Source organism: Haliotis cracherodii, unplaced genomic scaffold (assembly GCF_022045235.1).
Source record: "Haliotis cracherodii isolate W230 unplaced genomic scaffold, xgHalCrac1.p SCAF_19, whole genome shotgun sequence".
Taxonomy (NCBI): domain Eukaryota; kingdom Metazoa; phylum Mollusca; class Gastropoda; order Lepetellida; family Haliotidae; genus Haliotis; species Haliotis cracherodii.
Window position 1 is genome coordinate 13,166,391 of NW_027266274.1, and position 18,664 is coordinate 13,185,054.

General features: G+C 39.0%; 1 protein-coding gene across 1 annotated transcript in view; it reads right to left on the reverse strand.

Annotated features, from left to right (window-relative positions):
- Positions 1-18,664, reverse strand: part of LOC139467124 (cubilin-like) — a 188,013-nt gene that overhangs the window by 19,433 nt on the left and 149,916 nt on the right. Inside the window, exons 17-24 of the mRNA XM_071248843.1 lie at positions 16,744-16,980; positions 15,119-15,211; positions 13,928-14,161; positions 13,351-13,443; positions 3,429-3,665; positions 2,682-2,780; positions 1,860-2,093; positions 133-225 (exon numbers count right to left, since the gene is read on the reverse strand). Of these exons, the coding sequence (XP_071104944.1) occupies positions 133-225; positions 1,860-2,093; positions 2,682-2,780; positions 3,429-3,665; positions 13,351-13,443; positions 13,928-14,161; positions 15,119-15,211; positions 16,744-16,980 (1,320 nt within the window). The remainder of the gene's footprint in view (positions 1-132; positions 226-1,859; positions 2,094-2,681; positions 2,781-3,428; positions 3,666-13,350; positions 13,444-13,927; positions 14,162-15,118; positions 15,212-16,743; positions 16,981-18,664) is intronic.

An 18,664-nucleotide genomic window follows, 5' to 3' on the forward strand; every position in this document is an offset into this window, starting at 1 on the left:
ATGCACACAAAAATGTGCAGAAGTTGTTCACTTCATTCGAAGCCTTATCATCTCCCTTGTCTAAGCTTGATATTGTTACTCAATGTTCAGTTCTTACCAGAAGTATGAATGTGAAACACAAACAAACATTACCTTGAACAACGTAGTTGACAACAAAGCCAGCACAGGAGTCGAATGATCGATCTCCACCATGGGTCACAATATCGACACTGCCAAAAAATGCATCTGAAACAAGAAAATTTTTGGATTTTAATTGCACCTGGAATTTGATAAAGTTAGGCCCTCTTTTGAAATGGTTTATTAAAAAAATTATAACAGTATACTGTAAAATACAGGTATACATCTCTTATAAAATCTGTGCTCGCGGGAGTCCTTTAGCACAAAGGTTTTTGACCATTTGTGGTATTTTTAGCATTCATGATAGTTATCATTTAATTGGTTAGTTTGAAGACTGAGGAAAACAGAATCCTTTTAGTTGATGATGAACATATACATGAAAAAGGTCAAGGGGGACTACTTTCAGTGTTTGCAAACGTGATGCCGCTCTTGTGTATTAGCGATCGAGTCAGAATTTACCATAATTATTCGAATAATGTTATCATCATCAAATAATAATCAGTGTTTAACAGGACGTAGTTAAGGCATATTCCATGTTATGGCTACTTTGAAGAAATCAATTTAGCAACGACATACCGTAGCAGGATTAGTTTGCATACATGTGCATGTTTATCTTTGCGGCTTTAGGGTCTTTCCCCTACTTTAAAACAGCTGGATTTGGCCAAAAAATGTACATTTATTATATTTTTTGGATAGAGAACAGTAATTTCAATGTTAGACTTTTTATAAATAAATTATCAATTAAAACTCTGTCAATGTCTATAAAACTCGTAGATTAAATTTGCCAAGTGATGGTCAGTGGCAAACAAAAATAATATTTCATGATATGGGCTATTCATTTCTACGCGCTCATCACCAAAGAGATTAAGTGTGTACATTTCACAAAATGTTCTTAAACACAACGCCTTCCATGATTATTTTATCATTACAAATAAACTAAAAACCAGAGAGTAACCATTGTCAGACAGATTCAAAGGAGCGTAAAAGGTAAAATGGCAATGAAAATTATCTGAATGAATCAGGTATTTGCGAAAAGGGTAAGCATGTCCTGCCCAACTGGTAGCACCTGTCACTCACACAATCTGCATAAAAAAACATGTGTTTGACTGCACAGCAGTACTCAAGTCATGCGACGGCGGGATGTTAACTTTTTGTATTGTATTTACAACTGTATATCGTAAATATCCTTTACTGACAATAATCTTATTATTATATTCCACATATTTGAAATGTTTCGATATGGAACCCCAAGGGAGTTATACTCTCTTTATTATGTAATGTTGTTCGGAAATTAAACGAAATTAAGCCATATTGCTTGTCATTAATAGTAAGTTTAGAAATCGGGTAGGAATGTAAAACCTGAGTGAACCACCCCATTTTCTAAAGAATACTAAATGATCTGCAGCCATGTCTGTTCACATATGCACTCACACATCGTGAAATTGTCTCTGAAGTAATACTATACACAAGTTTGTGATCCAGTAAACATCATATCAATTTACAGAACTTACTAAAGATGTTCACCATCATCTGATAAATGCTTGCGTCGGAGATTTCTTAAAATGGTCATTTTACCTATTGACCAATCCAGTTTTCGTTATTTAAAATAAAATATTATTTAAACCACCAACATTTCAAATAACAAGACAGACATATAACAGACATCCTGAAGTTAGGGAAAGAAAGCAACTTAGATTAGTTTGTCCGAAAATCAAACAGACAGCATCCGTGTTTCAGCTTACAGATTGTTTGAAAGGGCTTTGAAGCGCATATTTTAGGTCCGCCATCTATTGTAAACCATCCGAGATCACAGTTAGCGCTGGTCGTGTAGTTGAGAGCGACGAAGTCCAGGGTTAGTGTTTGCAACTTCCCACTGCCCATGATGGTGTTGGTGCAGTGGTTGTAGCTGCAGTTGCAGGAATAACATGGCGTCGATATCTGTCCAGATGTCTTTAAGTGGATGGAAGTGCAGTTGTCTGCAAACATAATGGGGTTAAATCTATGCTAATCGTCTTTCTTTCTCTATGTCAAAAATCCCCAACTCAATTGTTTGATAGGCATTACTTAGAAGTTGACGGATGACAAAGTAGACACAATATACGGATAACAACTTTTTTTAATACTGTAAAGGCGACGTTTTGGTATAGATCCTTATACCGTTGTCAAGTAAGACTGAATGAGGAACAATTATCCAATCATCCCCACGACAAAGTCAAATCCCACACCCATATCTGCGACCCCTGAAGCCGAATCAGCGCCCTTTCGCATCACCCTCCCATTCATAGGAAGAGCCTCAAACAACAGCAACCGCCTCCTCAAACAGCAAGCCAATATTAACACCTACTACACCAGGTCCACTTCCCTCAGTACTCAATCAACCAAACCTCAAGAGCCTAAAGGTGTAGTTTAGTGCAACTGTGGACAATCCTACGTAGGTAAAACATCCCGCCCCATCAAACCAGAATCAAAGAGCACAAAACCTCAACCATCTAATCAGACAGTAAATCAGCCATCTAGCAACTACCCCAATACTGCCCCAATATTAAGGTAATGACATTGTGTACCGTGTGCGTCCACGCCAACAGAATAATGCATCTTAAACCCATAACTAGGCCTTCTGTAATCAGTTCTAAACTTGATGATGAATCTATCCCGGAAGACATCTGAAACAAAAAAGTTGCTATGATGATCGTTGATGGAGTTGTGTGATAAATAGAATAATATATTAGTAAAAAGTCGAGGCTCTTACTTGAAGTTGGATAGACGTTTGCTTGAAGTCAAAGAACTAGAAATGAAATCTTCCCCTCGTCTTTGTACAATAAACAAGTTGTCTTCGATGTCTTTTCGCACGTGTCATTCGAGGACTAAACGTAATCACACAGACGTAACTCAGATTCAGAGAAGAAAAAAACCGCTTACCCACACTGAATGATCAGACAGACGGATCACACATACGTATGACATAAACAGATGATACAGATGTATCATATAGACGGATCACATTGACGTATCACACATATGGATCACATTGACGCACTACGAAGACGGATCACATGGACGTACCACACAGATGCATCATATAGACGTATTGTCCTGCCGGACCACATGGTCGTTCTCCACACATCATATGCATCTGTCACAGGAACGATTCACACAGTGTATCACACAAACGGTCAGACAAATCACAAGGACCTAAGACACTGAAGGACCACACATACGGATTACGCATTTAAAACACACAGACATGTCACACATGTTGTTACATAAACACTCTCTTTCTTTTTGTTGTTTCAGACAGATTCAATACTTACATGTCTTACGGAACGTTGTGTGGTAGCACAGTTTAAGACCATCATCTATAACGAGCCAGTCGTTGGAACAGTCGGAAGTAGCTTCCAGGTCCAGCTTGATTAGGTCTATGGCGATGCTCTGGTTCTGTCCATTACCCATGATGGCATATGTGCAGTAAAGGTAGCTGATAGTGGTACCAGGGTAGCCGGGACTGGTAATCTCACCCTCACTGGCGGTAAACGTCATCGAACAGTTTTCTGACAATGAGAGAAAACAGGACTATAACAACTAGTGGTCTTAGAAATAACGAATTATTACATAACGTATTACCAAAATGCATTATCATCTTGAACTCACAGCAACATATGAGTTGTTTGCATTGAGTTATAGTTGTGACATACATGTATGAAAGACAGACCAGTTATATTTGTGTAAGAGATGCATTTCATTCTCACTCTGTTAATATAGACAATGTAATGGGGATTAGTCAGTGCCAGATTGAAGGGGAAAACCAGGGCCATGTAGTCGATGTATTTTAAAAACGAATATCATTACATTGTCCTCTCTGATATGATAAATATTCATAAATAAGGACTGTGATTTTATAAAGGAAGATAATTATGTCGCAAACTTTCCATCGACTTTTACCTGTATATCTGAGAAATGACCAGATTGATTGGCTTTTACATATGTTTAGCTTTTATGTTTATTAATCGTTATATGTGTCAGAAATATTAAGGGCTTATACAATTGTTTATTACAAAATCCTAACGGTGCCACTTTGGTAGCATAATTGTACTTTTCCTACATTGAAATTTATCGTTATTTCAATAATTTTCTCGTAATTTCGAGTTTTTCCTGTTGTTTTAATTATTTTCTCGTAATTTCGATTATTTTGTTGTTATTTCAAATAACGATGCAAGCAACACATCTTCGTCTCATGGAATGGACCAGGCGTCGCACAAAGTCCTTTGGGATATCTGTCCATATCTGCTGGAGCATGTTTCGAAGTTCTATGGAACACGTGGTTGACGTCGAAAGCGCTGATCTATCTCATCCCACATGTGCTCGATTGATGAGAGATCATGGGAGCGAGCCGGCCAGGGGATGACATTCACGTTGTTTTGTTGAAGAGAATCCTGAACAAGTCGAGCAATATGAGGACGGGCGTTGTCATGTTGAAAGGTCATGCCTGGCCATGACGACGCAAAAACGGTAGAACAACAGGACCGATGATCTCGTCGCGGTAGCGCTGTCCATTGAGATTTCCCTCTACCAGTATCAAACGGGTCCTCTGTCTTGCTGTTATCCCACCCCATACCATAACGCTGCCGCCCCCGAACCGATCTTCTTCCATGACACAATGATTGACGTAACGTTCCCCTCGACGTCGGTACACTCGAATCCGTCCATCGCTGTGGCTGAGGTGAAAACTCGTCAGTGAATAGAACTTGTCCCCACTTCATGACCGTCGAGCGTAGACGTTGTCTGCACCACTGTAGACGTGCGAGACGGTGGTTTCCTGGCAAAATGGGACGTCTGGCGGGTCTTTTAGCGACAAGCCCTGCACATCTGAGGCGGCGACGTACAGTTTGTGAAGATGTTCGTCGAAGACCAGGGATGCTTCACTGGCTGGAATCGATTTCGTAGGTGTGTTGTTCGAATCCAGTTGTCTTGTCAATTATTGGTTACGCGTGGCCTGCCACTCCGAGGATGGTCTCTGACTGCATTCGTCTATTACCAACGTTGCCATAAACAACAACTGGTGTTTCTGTGGACGTTAAATTGTCTTGCAACATCACGTTTACTTGATCCTGCTTCAAGCATACCAATGGCTCGCAGGCACTCATTTTCGGACAGGCATGGCATTTCGTAATGTTGATAAATTGTGTAATTTTGTTGTTTTTCTGAGTGGTTGTTGTCAGCACGATCCTAAACAATGCACATGGAATCCCGTTAACGCACATGTTTTTATACCCATTCCTGGGTAGTGAAATGCATGGGGCTTGCATAAAAGTAAACTTTTGCATGGAATGCATGCTTTTCTGTAGCAGTTGCGTTTCTGTAACTTGATTCCATACACTTACTTCAATACTGAAAACCAAATTTAACTTGTTTGAAAAATACACTAAAATACTGGTGTCACAGGAACTTTTGTTGTTGAGTATATTATATCAAAAAGAGATATTCTCGTTTTCTGATCAACATCTTAACTGTTTTCGCCTCCAAACATTACCAATTCTGAACCCTGCACCGCTATAATTGATATTTATACTCGATTTTTTAAAACAAACTTCACCCCTACACTAACTGTTTGATCGGCATTCTAGAAGTTGGTGAGTAAGTAAGACAACATACAACTTTATGGATACGATACATACAGCGAAGTTTCGATGTAGATTCTCACACAGTTATCCAGCTAAAGTGTCAGCAACCAAGTGATGAGAGGGATCATATATGCATGATATGTTGTGGTAACAACAGGTAATAGATAACAAGTAAAATAGCCAACTGTACATTAAGGAATAACACAGGTAGTGAAGCACACGGGTAATGAAGCCAGGCTTCAGAAGATGTTATCCATGAAGTTGTACATTTTTGTGAGTTTTTTCTTCTTCATGTTTCTTTTTCTTAATCATTATGATCTGAGATGTTTTGTTTTTCATAATAAAATATAGCTGAGCTGATATTGTTTTAGCCACAATGTTTTAAAGGAGTAATAATTTCTTCATTTTTATGATCTGAGATTGTTTTTCACAATTTGTTAAAGCTGAGATGTTGTTATGTCACATTTCAAACTAAACCTATAGAACTACTTCATAACTTAATAGAAGTAGGTGTTTTTCAATCAAATTAATGAAAATGTCACAATAATAAAGCAGCTTTATACAATAAAAGACCATTTGTAGCAAAAGCCCTATGTGCAGTTTTCTTTAAATTGACAGAAAATAGTTAACTTGACATGTTTGTACTCACAACTGCTGAAGGAAAGTGAATGTACTTTTCAATTACAAAGATCATGGATGATGGACACAAAAAGCATGACTGACGTAAACAATACAACATAAACATTTCTTTTGCTCGTCAGTGTACGTTTTTGCAGATATATATTGTTGTGTATATGCATTTTTTCCAAGTAAAAGACTATGCTTAATGGGCACTTCACATCATAGTCATCAACTGTTTAGTCATATCACAGGAGGACAAGTGGAGTTAATAACTTGATCTAAGGATACAACACAGTTACTTACATGATATGGCCTCTTAAAATGGAAGATTTTAACTGATATTAAAAGATAAATGTTACAGGCATATGCTCATGTCAAAGATTATGGCTTTGCTTTCGAAATACTCAATATTTCTTGTTAAGGCTTTCATTCGTTTTTCAAGCAGATGGAGGCGGAAGTTTTTATTTACACACAATAACGAGGTGTGATAGTGAAAAAATCCCCGCCCCACCCAAATCCCCACCCCAATCACATTAATAAGTACTAGTAAGGCCAATAGAACACCCTATCATTAACCCTCTTCTAATGACATAGTAATCAGTTCGAAAAATATTGTGCATAACAGCAAGGGTTACTTTGGCATTTAGTATTCATGTTGTGTGTCAGTCAACTGACACTATTTTATCAATTAGTTAAAGTCCATACGCATTACAATTGCCAGACATTATTCCCTTCATTCCAGGCCTTATAATTTCCATTCAATGAGCTTGATATTGTCATTCAATGTTCAGTTCTCAATTGAAGTATGTAAATAAAACCAAGTATACAAACTCTACCTTGAACAACGTAGTTAACAACAAAACCACCACAAGAGTCCGCTGATTGACCTCCACTATGGGTCACGATGTCTACACTGCCATATAATGCATCTGAAACAAGACAAGTTTGAGTTAATTTTAACTGCTTCTCAAAGTTGGGTAGAGAGGTCTTATATGGAGATTATTATACGAACATGTGTCATACTGGTTTGAATTTAAGACAACATAATGTGATATTCAGCAATACATCTGTACTTGCCGAGTCCCTCAAGATTAAGTTTTAGACCTTATGTTCAGTATTTGTAATTGATAGTTATCATATTATGGATAAGTTTGACGACGTGATATATGCAACGGAGGGAAACAGAATCCTTTTGGTTTACATGACAATAAAGATGAACATATAAAAGCTTCTTAAACACAACGCCTAAATATATAACAACTTTAGTGACAACAAATGTATCTACCATTTCACCTGTGATACATACACCACTGTCCACTCTCTCTCCAAACATTATATAGTTCTTTCATCTCGGTATTATTTGAAAAATATACGTGTTTAATGACATTAACTACACAATTCTAACTGAAAATAATCTTTGCTTTTTTATTTCAATATTTACGATAAGAACGTAACCAGTGTACATAACTATTGTATTCATAACATGGGATATATTTTATATATAGAAGCAAAAGGAAGAAATAGTCTCCTAAACATGTATTCTGAAATTCAACTTTTAAGACATTAGAGTAACTTTAGTAACCGTACATGAATGTAAAACCAGAGTGAACTGCCCAATTTATGATACAGTACTTAATGATTTGCAGTCATGTCTATGCACATAAACAATCATATTGTTTGAACCAGTAGCATTTCAAATAACAATTTGATTACCTTTGAAGAAAGAAAGCACATTATATTTATTTGTGAGAAAATCATAGAGACAGCATCAATGTTTAAGCTTACACGTTGCTTTAAATGGGGTTGAAGGGCATATCCTTGGTCCGCCATCAATGGTTAACCATCCGAGATCACAGTTTGCGCTGGTCGGGAAGTTGAGAGAGACGAAGTCCAGGATTAGTATTTTCAACCTCTCACTGCCTATGATGATGTTGGTGCAGTTGTTGTGGGTACAGTTGCAGGAGTAACATGGAGTCGATATCTGTCCAGATGTCTTTAAGTGGATGGAAGTGCAGTTGTCTGTAACATTGGGGTTAAATGTATGCCAATAGTCTTTCATCACTAACTCAAAAATCCCCAATCCCTCTAACCTACAGACAATGTCAGTTATTCACTGTATTGACGTCTAAGAATAACGACCTATAACAATGGAGATGATGATTAAAAAAACTGTAGAGTCCTTCGCTTGGATGAAGTCAGCTGGCCTGAAAAGTGAAACAGAAGGCTTTCTGTTGCTCAGGACCTGTCACTTCGTACTCGAAACCGTCAATGTGTGATCATCACATTCATCCAGATTTAATGAGACTGTCCAACACATTGTCAGTGGATGTCCAGCTTTGGCACAAACACAGTATCTAAAGCGACATAATGGAGTGGCTCGATCATTTTACCGCTTTCACCTAGCTTGTGGTTTTGACACAGAGGTCCATGGTACGACCCGGAATATGTAGAGGGCGTCATGGCAAAATAATCATTACAAACTTCTTTGGAATAGGCCCATTTACAGGCTCAGACGTATCCAGGACAACAAAGCTGATCTTGTTTTTTTTGATAAATCCAATGAAATTTTTTTTTATCATTTTCTGTCCCTTTTGACACTAATGTGATTGACAAGATTCAGAAAAAAACATGGCAAATATGTGCTTTTGAAATGCATCCCAAGTACCAAGTTGTCTGACTCTCCATTGTTGTGGTGTCCCCGGTGTCTTGGGTTTGGTACCTCCCAATCTGTTGACTGACATTAGGAGAGTACCCGGAGGTTAGGAGGTTTGCTATCAGGAATACAGCCCTTCTGACAATCTGGGTAATGCCGAAGACTTCAGTGTTTTGGGAGTCTTCTCATTCTCCGAAAAGTTCTGGTTGGGTTTGACAAGGCAGCGCTTCCTGGGAGAATTCCCATTTGCTGTCGGGGCTGCGTGTAGAGGGGGCAAGGGCCCTGAGCTGATGATGAGCCTAACCAGTCTCACTGTGCCAGGATCACCCTAACCCTCTTTGCTGCATGTGTTATAATAATCTGTTGATAATAATAATAATAATAATAATAATAATAATAATAATCATATGAAATATAGGAGTGAGTTTCTTCTTCCCGGGTGTGTTAAGGTCAATATCACTCTTTCAAATATAGTAGAATCAAATTTGACTTTAGTGTTTAGGCAGGTACCTTCACAGAAAACCGTTTCTTTTTCTCACACCCTGTAAGATTCAACAAATTGTAGACCCATTATTAGGACAGACAAAACCTCTTTAATAACAGGGGATTTGTTTGGCCATAATTCTCGAATTGCAGATTTAATTTTCTTCATTAAACCTTTCCTTCTTATCTTACATGCAGGTCAAAAGAGTTTAGTAAAATACAATAGGGAAACACCATATATAGTAAATATAGTAAATATGCGCATTTAACAGGTTGACATAATCTACGTATGATATAAGCTGCATTTATTGTCATAATGGTTGAATGTCCCAAAGCAAATATGTATATGAAATAATTTTGTTTGTGATGGAGAACAGAAAAGACGATAAATGATTACTATAAATCAATAATGTATTTTACGGCAAAGATAAAGTATACCGTGTGCGTGGCTGTCAACAGAATACAGCATCTTAAACCCTCTTGCTGTGTTATGCTCATTACTTCTAAAGTTGATGACGAATCTATCCCGAAACACATCTGAAACAAAAGCGTTGTTGCGATGATCGCTTTTTAGCATAAATTGCATTGGTAAAGAGTATAAGTTGGATGAACACAAGAAACACTGAGAAGGGAAAGCTGCCCCACCCTTTTGATGGAGAAACAAATCGCCTTATTTTCTTTTCACACGTGGCATTCGAGAACTAAAATTAATCACGCAGACGTAACTCACGTACGGATAACAGAGACGTATAAAACAGACATATCAGATCAGATCGAACAGGATCACATACAAGGATACATACGGACCAAACACATATCCATATAACACTCACACGGGTCACACAGATGTGTGAAGCAATTTGGTCAAATAGACGGGTCACACAGATTGATCACGTAGCGATATCCCTTATACGGGTCACGCCGACGGATCACACAGACGGACCATAAACGCGGACACATCACAAAGACGGATAACACAGACGGGTCACACAAACGGATCATGCGTTGCCAGCACACTCTGTCTTTGTGTGTTGTTTCAGATAGATTCAATGCTTACATGTCTTCTGGAAAGTTGAGTCGCTACACAGTTTCGGACCATTGTTAAAAATGAGCCAGTCGGATTTGCAATAGTAAATTGATTTTAGGTCCAGGTCAACTAGGCTTATCGTGATGATCTGGGTCCGCCCATCACCAACGACAACAAACGTGCAGTAAAGGTTGTTGATGTAGTGGCGAGGGTAGCCAGGACTGGTAATCTCACCCACACTGGCGGTAAACGTTGTGGAACAGTCATCTGTCAATAAGAGAAAACAAAACTTTAACCACTTGTGGTCTAAACCATTTCTGATCACATGACGCTTGACAAAAATTCATCGGCATCTCAAACTCACAACAATACTGTGCTGATTACACATCTGTTGTTTGCATTAATATATAATTGCGAAATTTAAAACATCGAGTAATAATTCTCTTTGTACTTCTTTCAGATATTCATGTTCTGCTATATAATACCTTTATTCTCATTTTCTCTCTTTAAACATATCGATGATGGAAAAAATAGTGCCAGATTAAAGGGGATAACCAGGACCATTCAGCAGGGAGTACAAGTAGATATGTTATCAAAAGAGTGACATCGTTGCAGGATATTCTCTCAATCATAAATATGCATAAATACGTTCCACAACGGAAGATAATTATGTTGCAAACTTTCAAGTTTATTGATAACAACTTCTGTTTTATTGCATTTAGAAATCTTTCGATGTAGATTCGTTCACATTAACTATAACCAACTAATGAGAAGTAAACATACATGATATGCTGTGATAACCAGCAGTGAGTGAGTGAGTTGGGTTTAACGCCGCTTTTAACAATATTCCAGTTATATCGCGGCGTGTCAGCTTAATGTGGGAGGAAAGCCCGAAGTGATGCAGGTCTCAGACGTTTACCACTTCGGTGAAACCCACGAGCACGGGTATGGTGCTGACAAACCTAGAAACATAATCGGGGTGAACCGGGATTCGAACCCACAATCATAGGTTTCTGGCGTGCCCAAGGGATGCAACTCTCCACAGCGAATCGCGGCGCCTTAGACGACTGGGCCACCCGTGCCCCCCGATAACCAGTAAGGAATTAATGTTAAACAGGGTGATTGGAAACAGTTGAACAAGCTATAAGGATTTAATACCCTTGATCTATGTTGATCAAAGGATTGTGATCAACAGAGTTATTTCTATAGCTTCCGAGAGATTTCTGTTTGTGAAGTCGAGATGTTTGGTCGAGGTGATTTTGACTTGATGGCTGGGGAACTTTATTTTGCTGGTGGTCTGAGAGGCCTGATTTCCTGTCTGCTTTGGCTGCTGAAGTTTGGTGTTCTTTGATATCTTGCAGGTATTTACTGGATTGGGGGTTTGATCAATGTATGAGTCACCACAGCCAAAGCAGGAAACAAATCAGCAAAAATGCAAACTCAGATATATCTATCATGTGAGTCAAACTACACACCTACACTCACGAATAATTTGGAATGTACAAGTAACTTTGGTCTTCTCTCTCGGAAGCGTTAAAGATAGTATCACTCTTTCAGATAAACTGGAATCAAATTTGACTTCAGTGGTTAGATTAGTACCTTCGCAGCAAGCCGAGGCGTTTGCTTTCTTCCCACGCTACCATATTCCACAAATTGTAGACCAATCTTTTGGAAATGACAAAACTTCTCTTCCACTGGTTTTGCCATAATTCTTTAAACGCAGCTCGTGTTTGCTTCAGTAGCCTTGTTATTATTATCTTTGCTTGAAGTCCAACATATTTAGTAAAATACAGCAGGAAAACATCTTAGATTGTATATATACACATTTAACAAGTTGCTACAGGCAGACAACGTGGAAGAAAGACAGGCCTCGAGATGACAGAACTCCTGTCACCATCACCCAAGAAAACATTACACACGCATCCTCCATCTGAAGTGCCGTATTATCGCGGTGATGTCACCAAGTGTGACATTCTGGAGGATTAAATGGGGGTTTCAAGTGTATATTTCAGTCGTGATGGTTGATGATTACCGAACAACTGTCCCCATCCGCTAAAATGTGGACACAATGCCTTCTATTTTTGTTCTCATTCACGGTGATACTTGTACTGATGTTTTTAGTTCACGTCTTTTGACAATACAAATATCTTCCGAGATATAAGTCCCGTTCTGTTTTAAAGAAAAAAATAATGTTGGTTGGTACAATTCCTTTTGCTCGTCAGTTTATGTTTTTGCAATAAACTATTTTTATTATGTTTATGCTGTATTTTTTCCAAGTGAGGATAAACAATGTTTTATGGGTATTTCACATCATGGTCAACAACTGTTTTAAGCATATCACAGCAGGATAAGTGGAGTTAATAACTGGATCCAAGGGATACAACACAGTGTCTTGCATGATATGACAATCCTGAAATGGCCTATTTGAAATGATTATTGACAGATACGTGTTACAGGCATACTGTTTCTTATGCTCATGTTTATTTGACAAAGATTATGTCTTTGCTTATGAAATACACTGTTTTGATGACTCAGGCAGATGGAAGGTGGGGTTTTAATTTTCACAAAATAATAAGGTGTGATTCTTGTAACCCCAATCCTAGAAATAAAATGATCAGCCCTTAAATTCCATCAATAATGAAATAGTGTACCGTGTGCGTCCATAGCAATAGCACACCATAATTAAACCCTCTTCTTCTACCTATAATTAGTTCTAAAAATGTCATTCATATTTGCAATCGACTGTTTGTGTTATTTCTCAGCTGACATTACTTTATCATGTTCAGTTCTTACCAGAAGTATGTATTTAAAACGAAGTACACTAACTCTACCTTGAACAACGTAGTTGACAACAAAGCCAGCACAAGAGCCTACAGATCGATCTCCACCATAGGTCACAATATCTACACTGCCAAAAAAGTCATCTGAAACAAGACCAGTTTGAGTTAATTTTAATTGCATTTCAAATTTAATAGAGTTGGGCACGGAGGTCTTATACATAAATTATGTCTTAGTGGGAAAGGATCTCTTTTGAAATGGTTTGAAAGCCATTTAGCCATGCAGCTATACATCCTTTGATCTATACATCACTTAGTATAAGTGACATGTCAAATTGTGTCACATACAATGCCATTGTGATGAGGAAGGAATCTGGCAAGACAATGCCTCAGCACTGTCAACTTTTGCCTTGACTCTAAAACCTGAATTCCTCCTTTGTACTGGATTCCAAATTAAGATCCATTAAATCCGCGCAAAGAGAGAAAAACCGCTGTATTTAACGATGACAATTTGATACTTGTATTTGGTATGTCTTTAAAAATATGTCTCAAAAGTCATTTCATGTCAACAGTCGTAGAAAGAAAGCACATTAGAAAAACACACACAGACAGCACCAGTGTTTCAGCTTACATGTTGTTTTAAAGGGGGTTGAAGTACACTTTCTTGGTCCGCCATCTATGGTAAACCATCCGAGATCACAGTTAGCGCTGGTCGTGAAGTTGAGAGAGACGAAGTCCAGGATTAGTATTTGCAACTTCCCATTGCCTATGATGGTGTTCGTGCAAGTGTTGTTGGGGCAGCTGCAGGAAAAACATGGCGTCGATATCTGTCCAGATGTCGTTAAGTGGGTGGAAGTGCAGGTGTCTGCAACATGGCAGTAAACTGTATGCCAATCGTCTTTCATTCTCTATCTCAACAATCTCCAATCAAACGAAATTACAAACAACCTCACTTATTCACTGTATTGACGTCAGATACGACCAATCGACAATGGAGAAGATATAGTTAAAGTAATAATAATAATAAACATTTTTTCATTATGTTTCCATCCTCGTCAAATATGATAGACAATCGTTGGAGCCGTACACAATTGCTTATCACAGTAAACCAATTAAATAGTAGAAGCATTGACAACCTTAAACATATCTGCAAATATTTGACTGCTCCTTCTAGTTCGAAATATGAGCTCATGACTTAATATGTATCTGATATTTCCATTATATCATAATTCTTAATCCTCGTTTAACGTTTCAACAACTTAGCTGTTTTCACTTCCGACCAAACAGTCCCGGTAGTTGGACTCATAACTATCAACACTGAACCCTGTACTCACATATAAGTGGAGTCGAATTTGTTTTTACAACCTGCACCAACATACACGAATCATCGAGAATGTCGAAGTGAGTTTGTTCTTCTTTACAGGAAGCGTTAAGTTCAATATCACTCTTTTAGGTACCGAAGAGTCAAATTTCACTTTAGAGTTTGAATCGGTACCTTCACAGCAATGGGAGGCGTTTGCTTTCTTCGCACCCTCTAATGCAGAGAATTGTTTTGACAATAAATCTTTGATTGCAGCTCATGTTTGCTTCAATAACCTTCGATTATCCTACTCTCAAGTCCAACATATTCAGTAGTTACACATAGCAAATATACACATTTGACAGGTTGACACAATCTAGATACACACAAGCTGCTATTTGTTCTTTTTGGTTGAATGTATCATGAACGTATGGAAATGAAATACTTGTTATTGTTATGGAGAACAGGAAAGAAGATAAATAATTATTACGAATCCATAATTAACGCAATGAAATAGTGTACCGTTTGCGTCAATAGAATATCGTATCTTAAACCCTCTTTCAGCACTTCTGCGATCACTACTAAAGTTGATGACGAATCTATCCCGAAAGGCATCTGAAACACAAACGTTGTTATGATCATCTTTGGTAGATGTGTGATCAATAGAATATGTAAACGCCTTTTCAAACATAAATTACGTTGGTAAAGAGTCGAATCTCTCACTTAAAGTTGGATAAACATGTGTATTTGGGGCAAAAAAAACGAGAAGTAAACGCTGTCCCTTACTTATGTAATTGAAATGAATCGCCTTTAATTTTCTTCCTTTGTGTCATTCCAGGAGTAAAATAAGTCACACAGACGTAACTCACACCCGGCTAATAAAGACATATCACACAGACATATAACAAAGACGGACCAAATAAACGAACCATACTGACGATCCAAACTAATGTATCCCACAGGCGGATCACAATCACGGATCACATGGATGTATCATATAGACATATCGCACAGATGAACCAAACAGACAGGTCACATGCAACTTTCACACAGACTGATCACACAGAGGTCACATACAAGGTCACATGCACGTATCACAGGGACGGATCATATGCACGTATCACTCGGAGAACATTTACGCATCATACAGAATGATCACATGGACGTATTATAGAAATGATTCACACATGTATCATACAGACATGTCACACAGACTGACTACATGCACGGATCACCCAGACATTCTTCAGGTGGGGTGGTGAGATGAAATGGAGTTTATTTGACTTATATTGTGACGTGCATTTGCGTGTGTGTGTGGCTGCTTGTTCTAGCCCGGACTTATGCCGATTTTATAGTGCTAGCCCACCATGCCCCAGTTAATATGAATACCCAACTGACACAATATACTGACACCGAGCCGACCAGTCCTTGTTTTAGTCAAAGGTTCCGAGCGCCAGGCAGAGGAACAACAAGTACCATATTTTAACGTCTTTTGGTAGGACGCCCCCGGAGATTGAATTCCCGACCTTCCGCCCTTCGAGCAGACGCTCTACTATTAGACCATCAGGGTGATTAATTATAATCAGACTGATCACGGGGGCACGGGTGGCCCAGTGGTCTAAGGCGCCGCGATTCGCTGTGCAGAGTCCCTTGGGCCCGCCAGAAACCTATGATTGTGGGTTCGAATCCCGGTTCGCCCCAATTATGTTTCTAGGTTTGTCAGCACCACACCCGTGCTCGTGGGTTTCACCGAAGTGGTAAACGTCTGAGACCTGCATCACTTCGGGCTTTCCTCCCACATTAAGCTGACACGCCGTGATATAACTGGAATACTGTTAAAAGCGGCGTTTAACCAAACTCACTTACTCACTCAGACTGATCACATAATATACAAACGATTTACACAGACGGATGGCATTCACGAATGACACTGATTGACCACCTTCACGCATCTTTCAGACGATTCACACATATGTATCATGCAGACATATCACACAGACAGATCACACTGACCGATAACACATGATTCACACAGATGTATCATACAGACATGGATTGGGCAGAGGTATCACGGATCACACAAACGGATCATGTGTTTCATGTACACTCTGTCTTTGTATGTCGTTTCAGATACAGTCAATGCTTACATATCTTATGGAACGGTTTAGGGAAGCACAGTCTGGGACCACCGTCTATTATGAGCCAATCAATGCGGCAGCTGGTATGGGTTTCCAGGGCCAGCTCAACCAGGTCTATGGTGATCAAGTGGTTCTGGCTATCGCCCACGATGACATAGGTGCAGTTGAGGTTGCCGATGTAGTTGCCAGGGTAGCCAGGACTTGTAATCTCACCCTCACCGGCGGTAAACGTCATCGAACAGTTATCTGACAATGAGAGAAACCAGGACATATAACCATTTGTGGTCTAAGCCTTTTTCTGACGGTGATCACATAACGAATCACCAATATGATTGTCATCTTAACCTCACAGCTCCACTTGAGTTGTACTAAATACACAACGACTGTTGCGTTGATTTTATACATGTGAAATAACATAGATCATTTGTATTTTTGTTACGCATTCATTTTCTACGACATAGCATTTTTAACATTCTCAATTTACTGAAGTTGTCTGGTATGTGTTATGCAATAATTTACACCTGAACAGTTATGCTCATATCATGAGGTCAGGACGCTTTCGGTCGTGTTACGTGTTGGATGAACACATAGCTACACAATACACTGAGGTAAGAACGCCTTGCGGTCAGGCATAAGATACATTTTAGTTACTAGTACTTGTCTGACTGGATTGACCCGCTGAATCACAAGTTATGTTTTCCTCAGGCGCGTCATTACAACCGTGGAAAAACTATCAGCAAAACAATGTGATCTAGTATGTACGGAAGCGTAGTAGGGCCACGGTGAAATTTCTTTTTGTCTAGGTATCTCCTACGTAGGACTTACTATCTCCTACGTAGGACTGAGTATGGCCTCGAATCACTATCTCAAACGTAGGATTTACTATCTCCTACGTAGGACTGACTACGAAGTCCTACGTAGGAGATAGGAAGTCCTAGGTAGGAAATAATAAGTCGTACGAAGGAGATACTAAGTCGTACGTAGGAGATAGTGATTCTAGGCCATCTAAGTCCTGCGGAAGAGATAGTTAGTCCTACGTAGGACTAAGTATCTCCTACGTAGGACTTAGTATCTCCTACGTAGGATTTAGTTTCTCCTACGTAGGACTTAGTGTATCCTACGTATTATCTCCTACGTAGAATATACTAAGTGCTACGTAGGAGATAATAAGTCCTACGTAGGAGATACTTAGACGAAAATCTTTTTCACTGTGGCCCTACTACTATGCTTCCGTAAGTATGTAACCAGGCTAATTGAATGAGATAAGCCTACAGTGATCATAGCATCGAACCTTCGAAGAAAGACTTGGTTATTCTCTTCTCTTTAGGTCCATTTTTTAGCACATTCTTCAAAAGCATCCATTTTGATTTTAAAGTTGTGATCCCAAGCGGTAGGAGGCTACCAGTTCAGCGAATATAATCCCATACACTTTTATTTCACCATCATTAGTGGGTACTTCAGTTATTCTGGCTGCTCTAGCTGGATTGTAGAGTACCAACAACACTTACTATGATATGAGGCTTCGAGGCAACCATATCACCCATATTCAACTGATAAATGAGGGACTTCAAGTAGTGTTACACATTCTCGAACTCGTTTGTTTGCTTCAAATGTTGCTGCATCGTGAAGAACATCAAATCCAGCAGCAGCAGTCAGTTCGCAGCAGAAACATTGAAAAGTTTGTGTGACGTGACCCGAAACGGGATGTCCTCAGGTATATATGTTTTGCATTTGCGAGAACACAGATCTGTTTTTTATGAGATTTTTAGCACGGCCAGCTAGGCCTGCAGGCTGATTATGTATTACTACTAGTCGGGTACAGAATATACAATTCAGTAGTTGTTGGGAGACCTGTGTTGTATGAATAATACCGGGATTCAGTGTTTGTCAAGATTATGGGCTAGTGGGGGCGTGTCAGCAACCTCGAGGT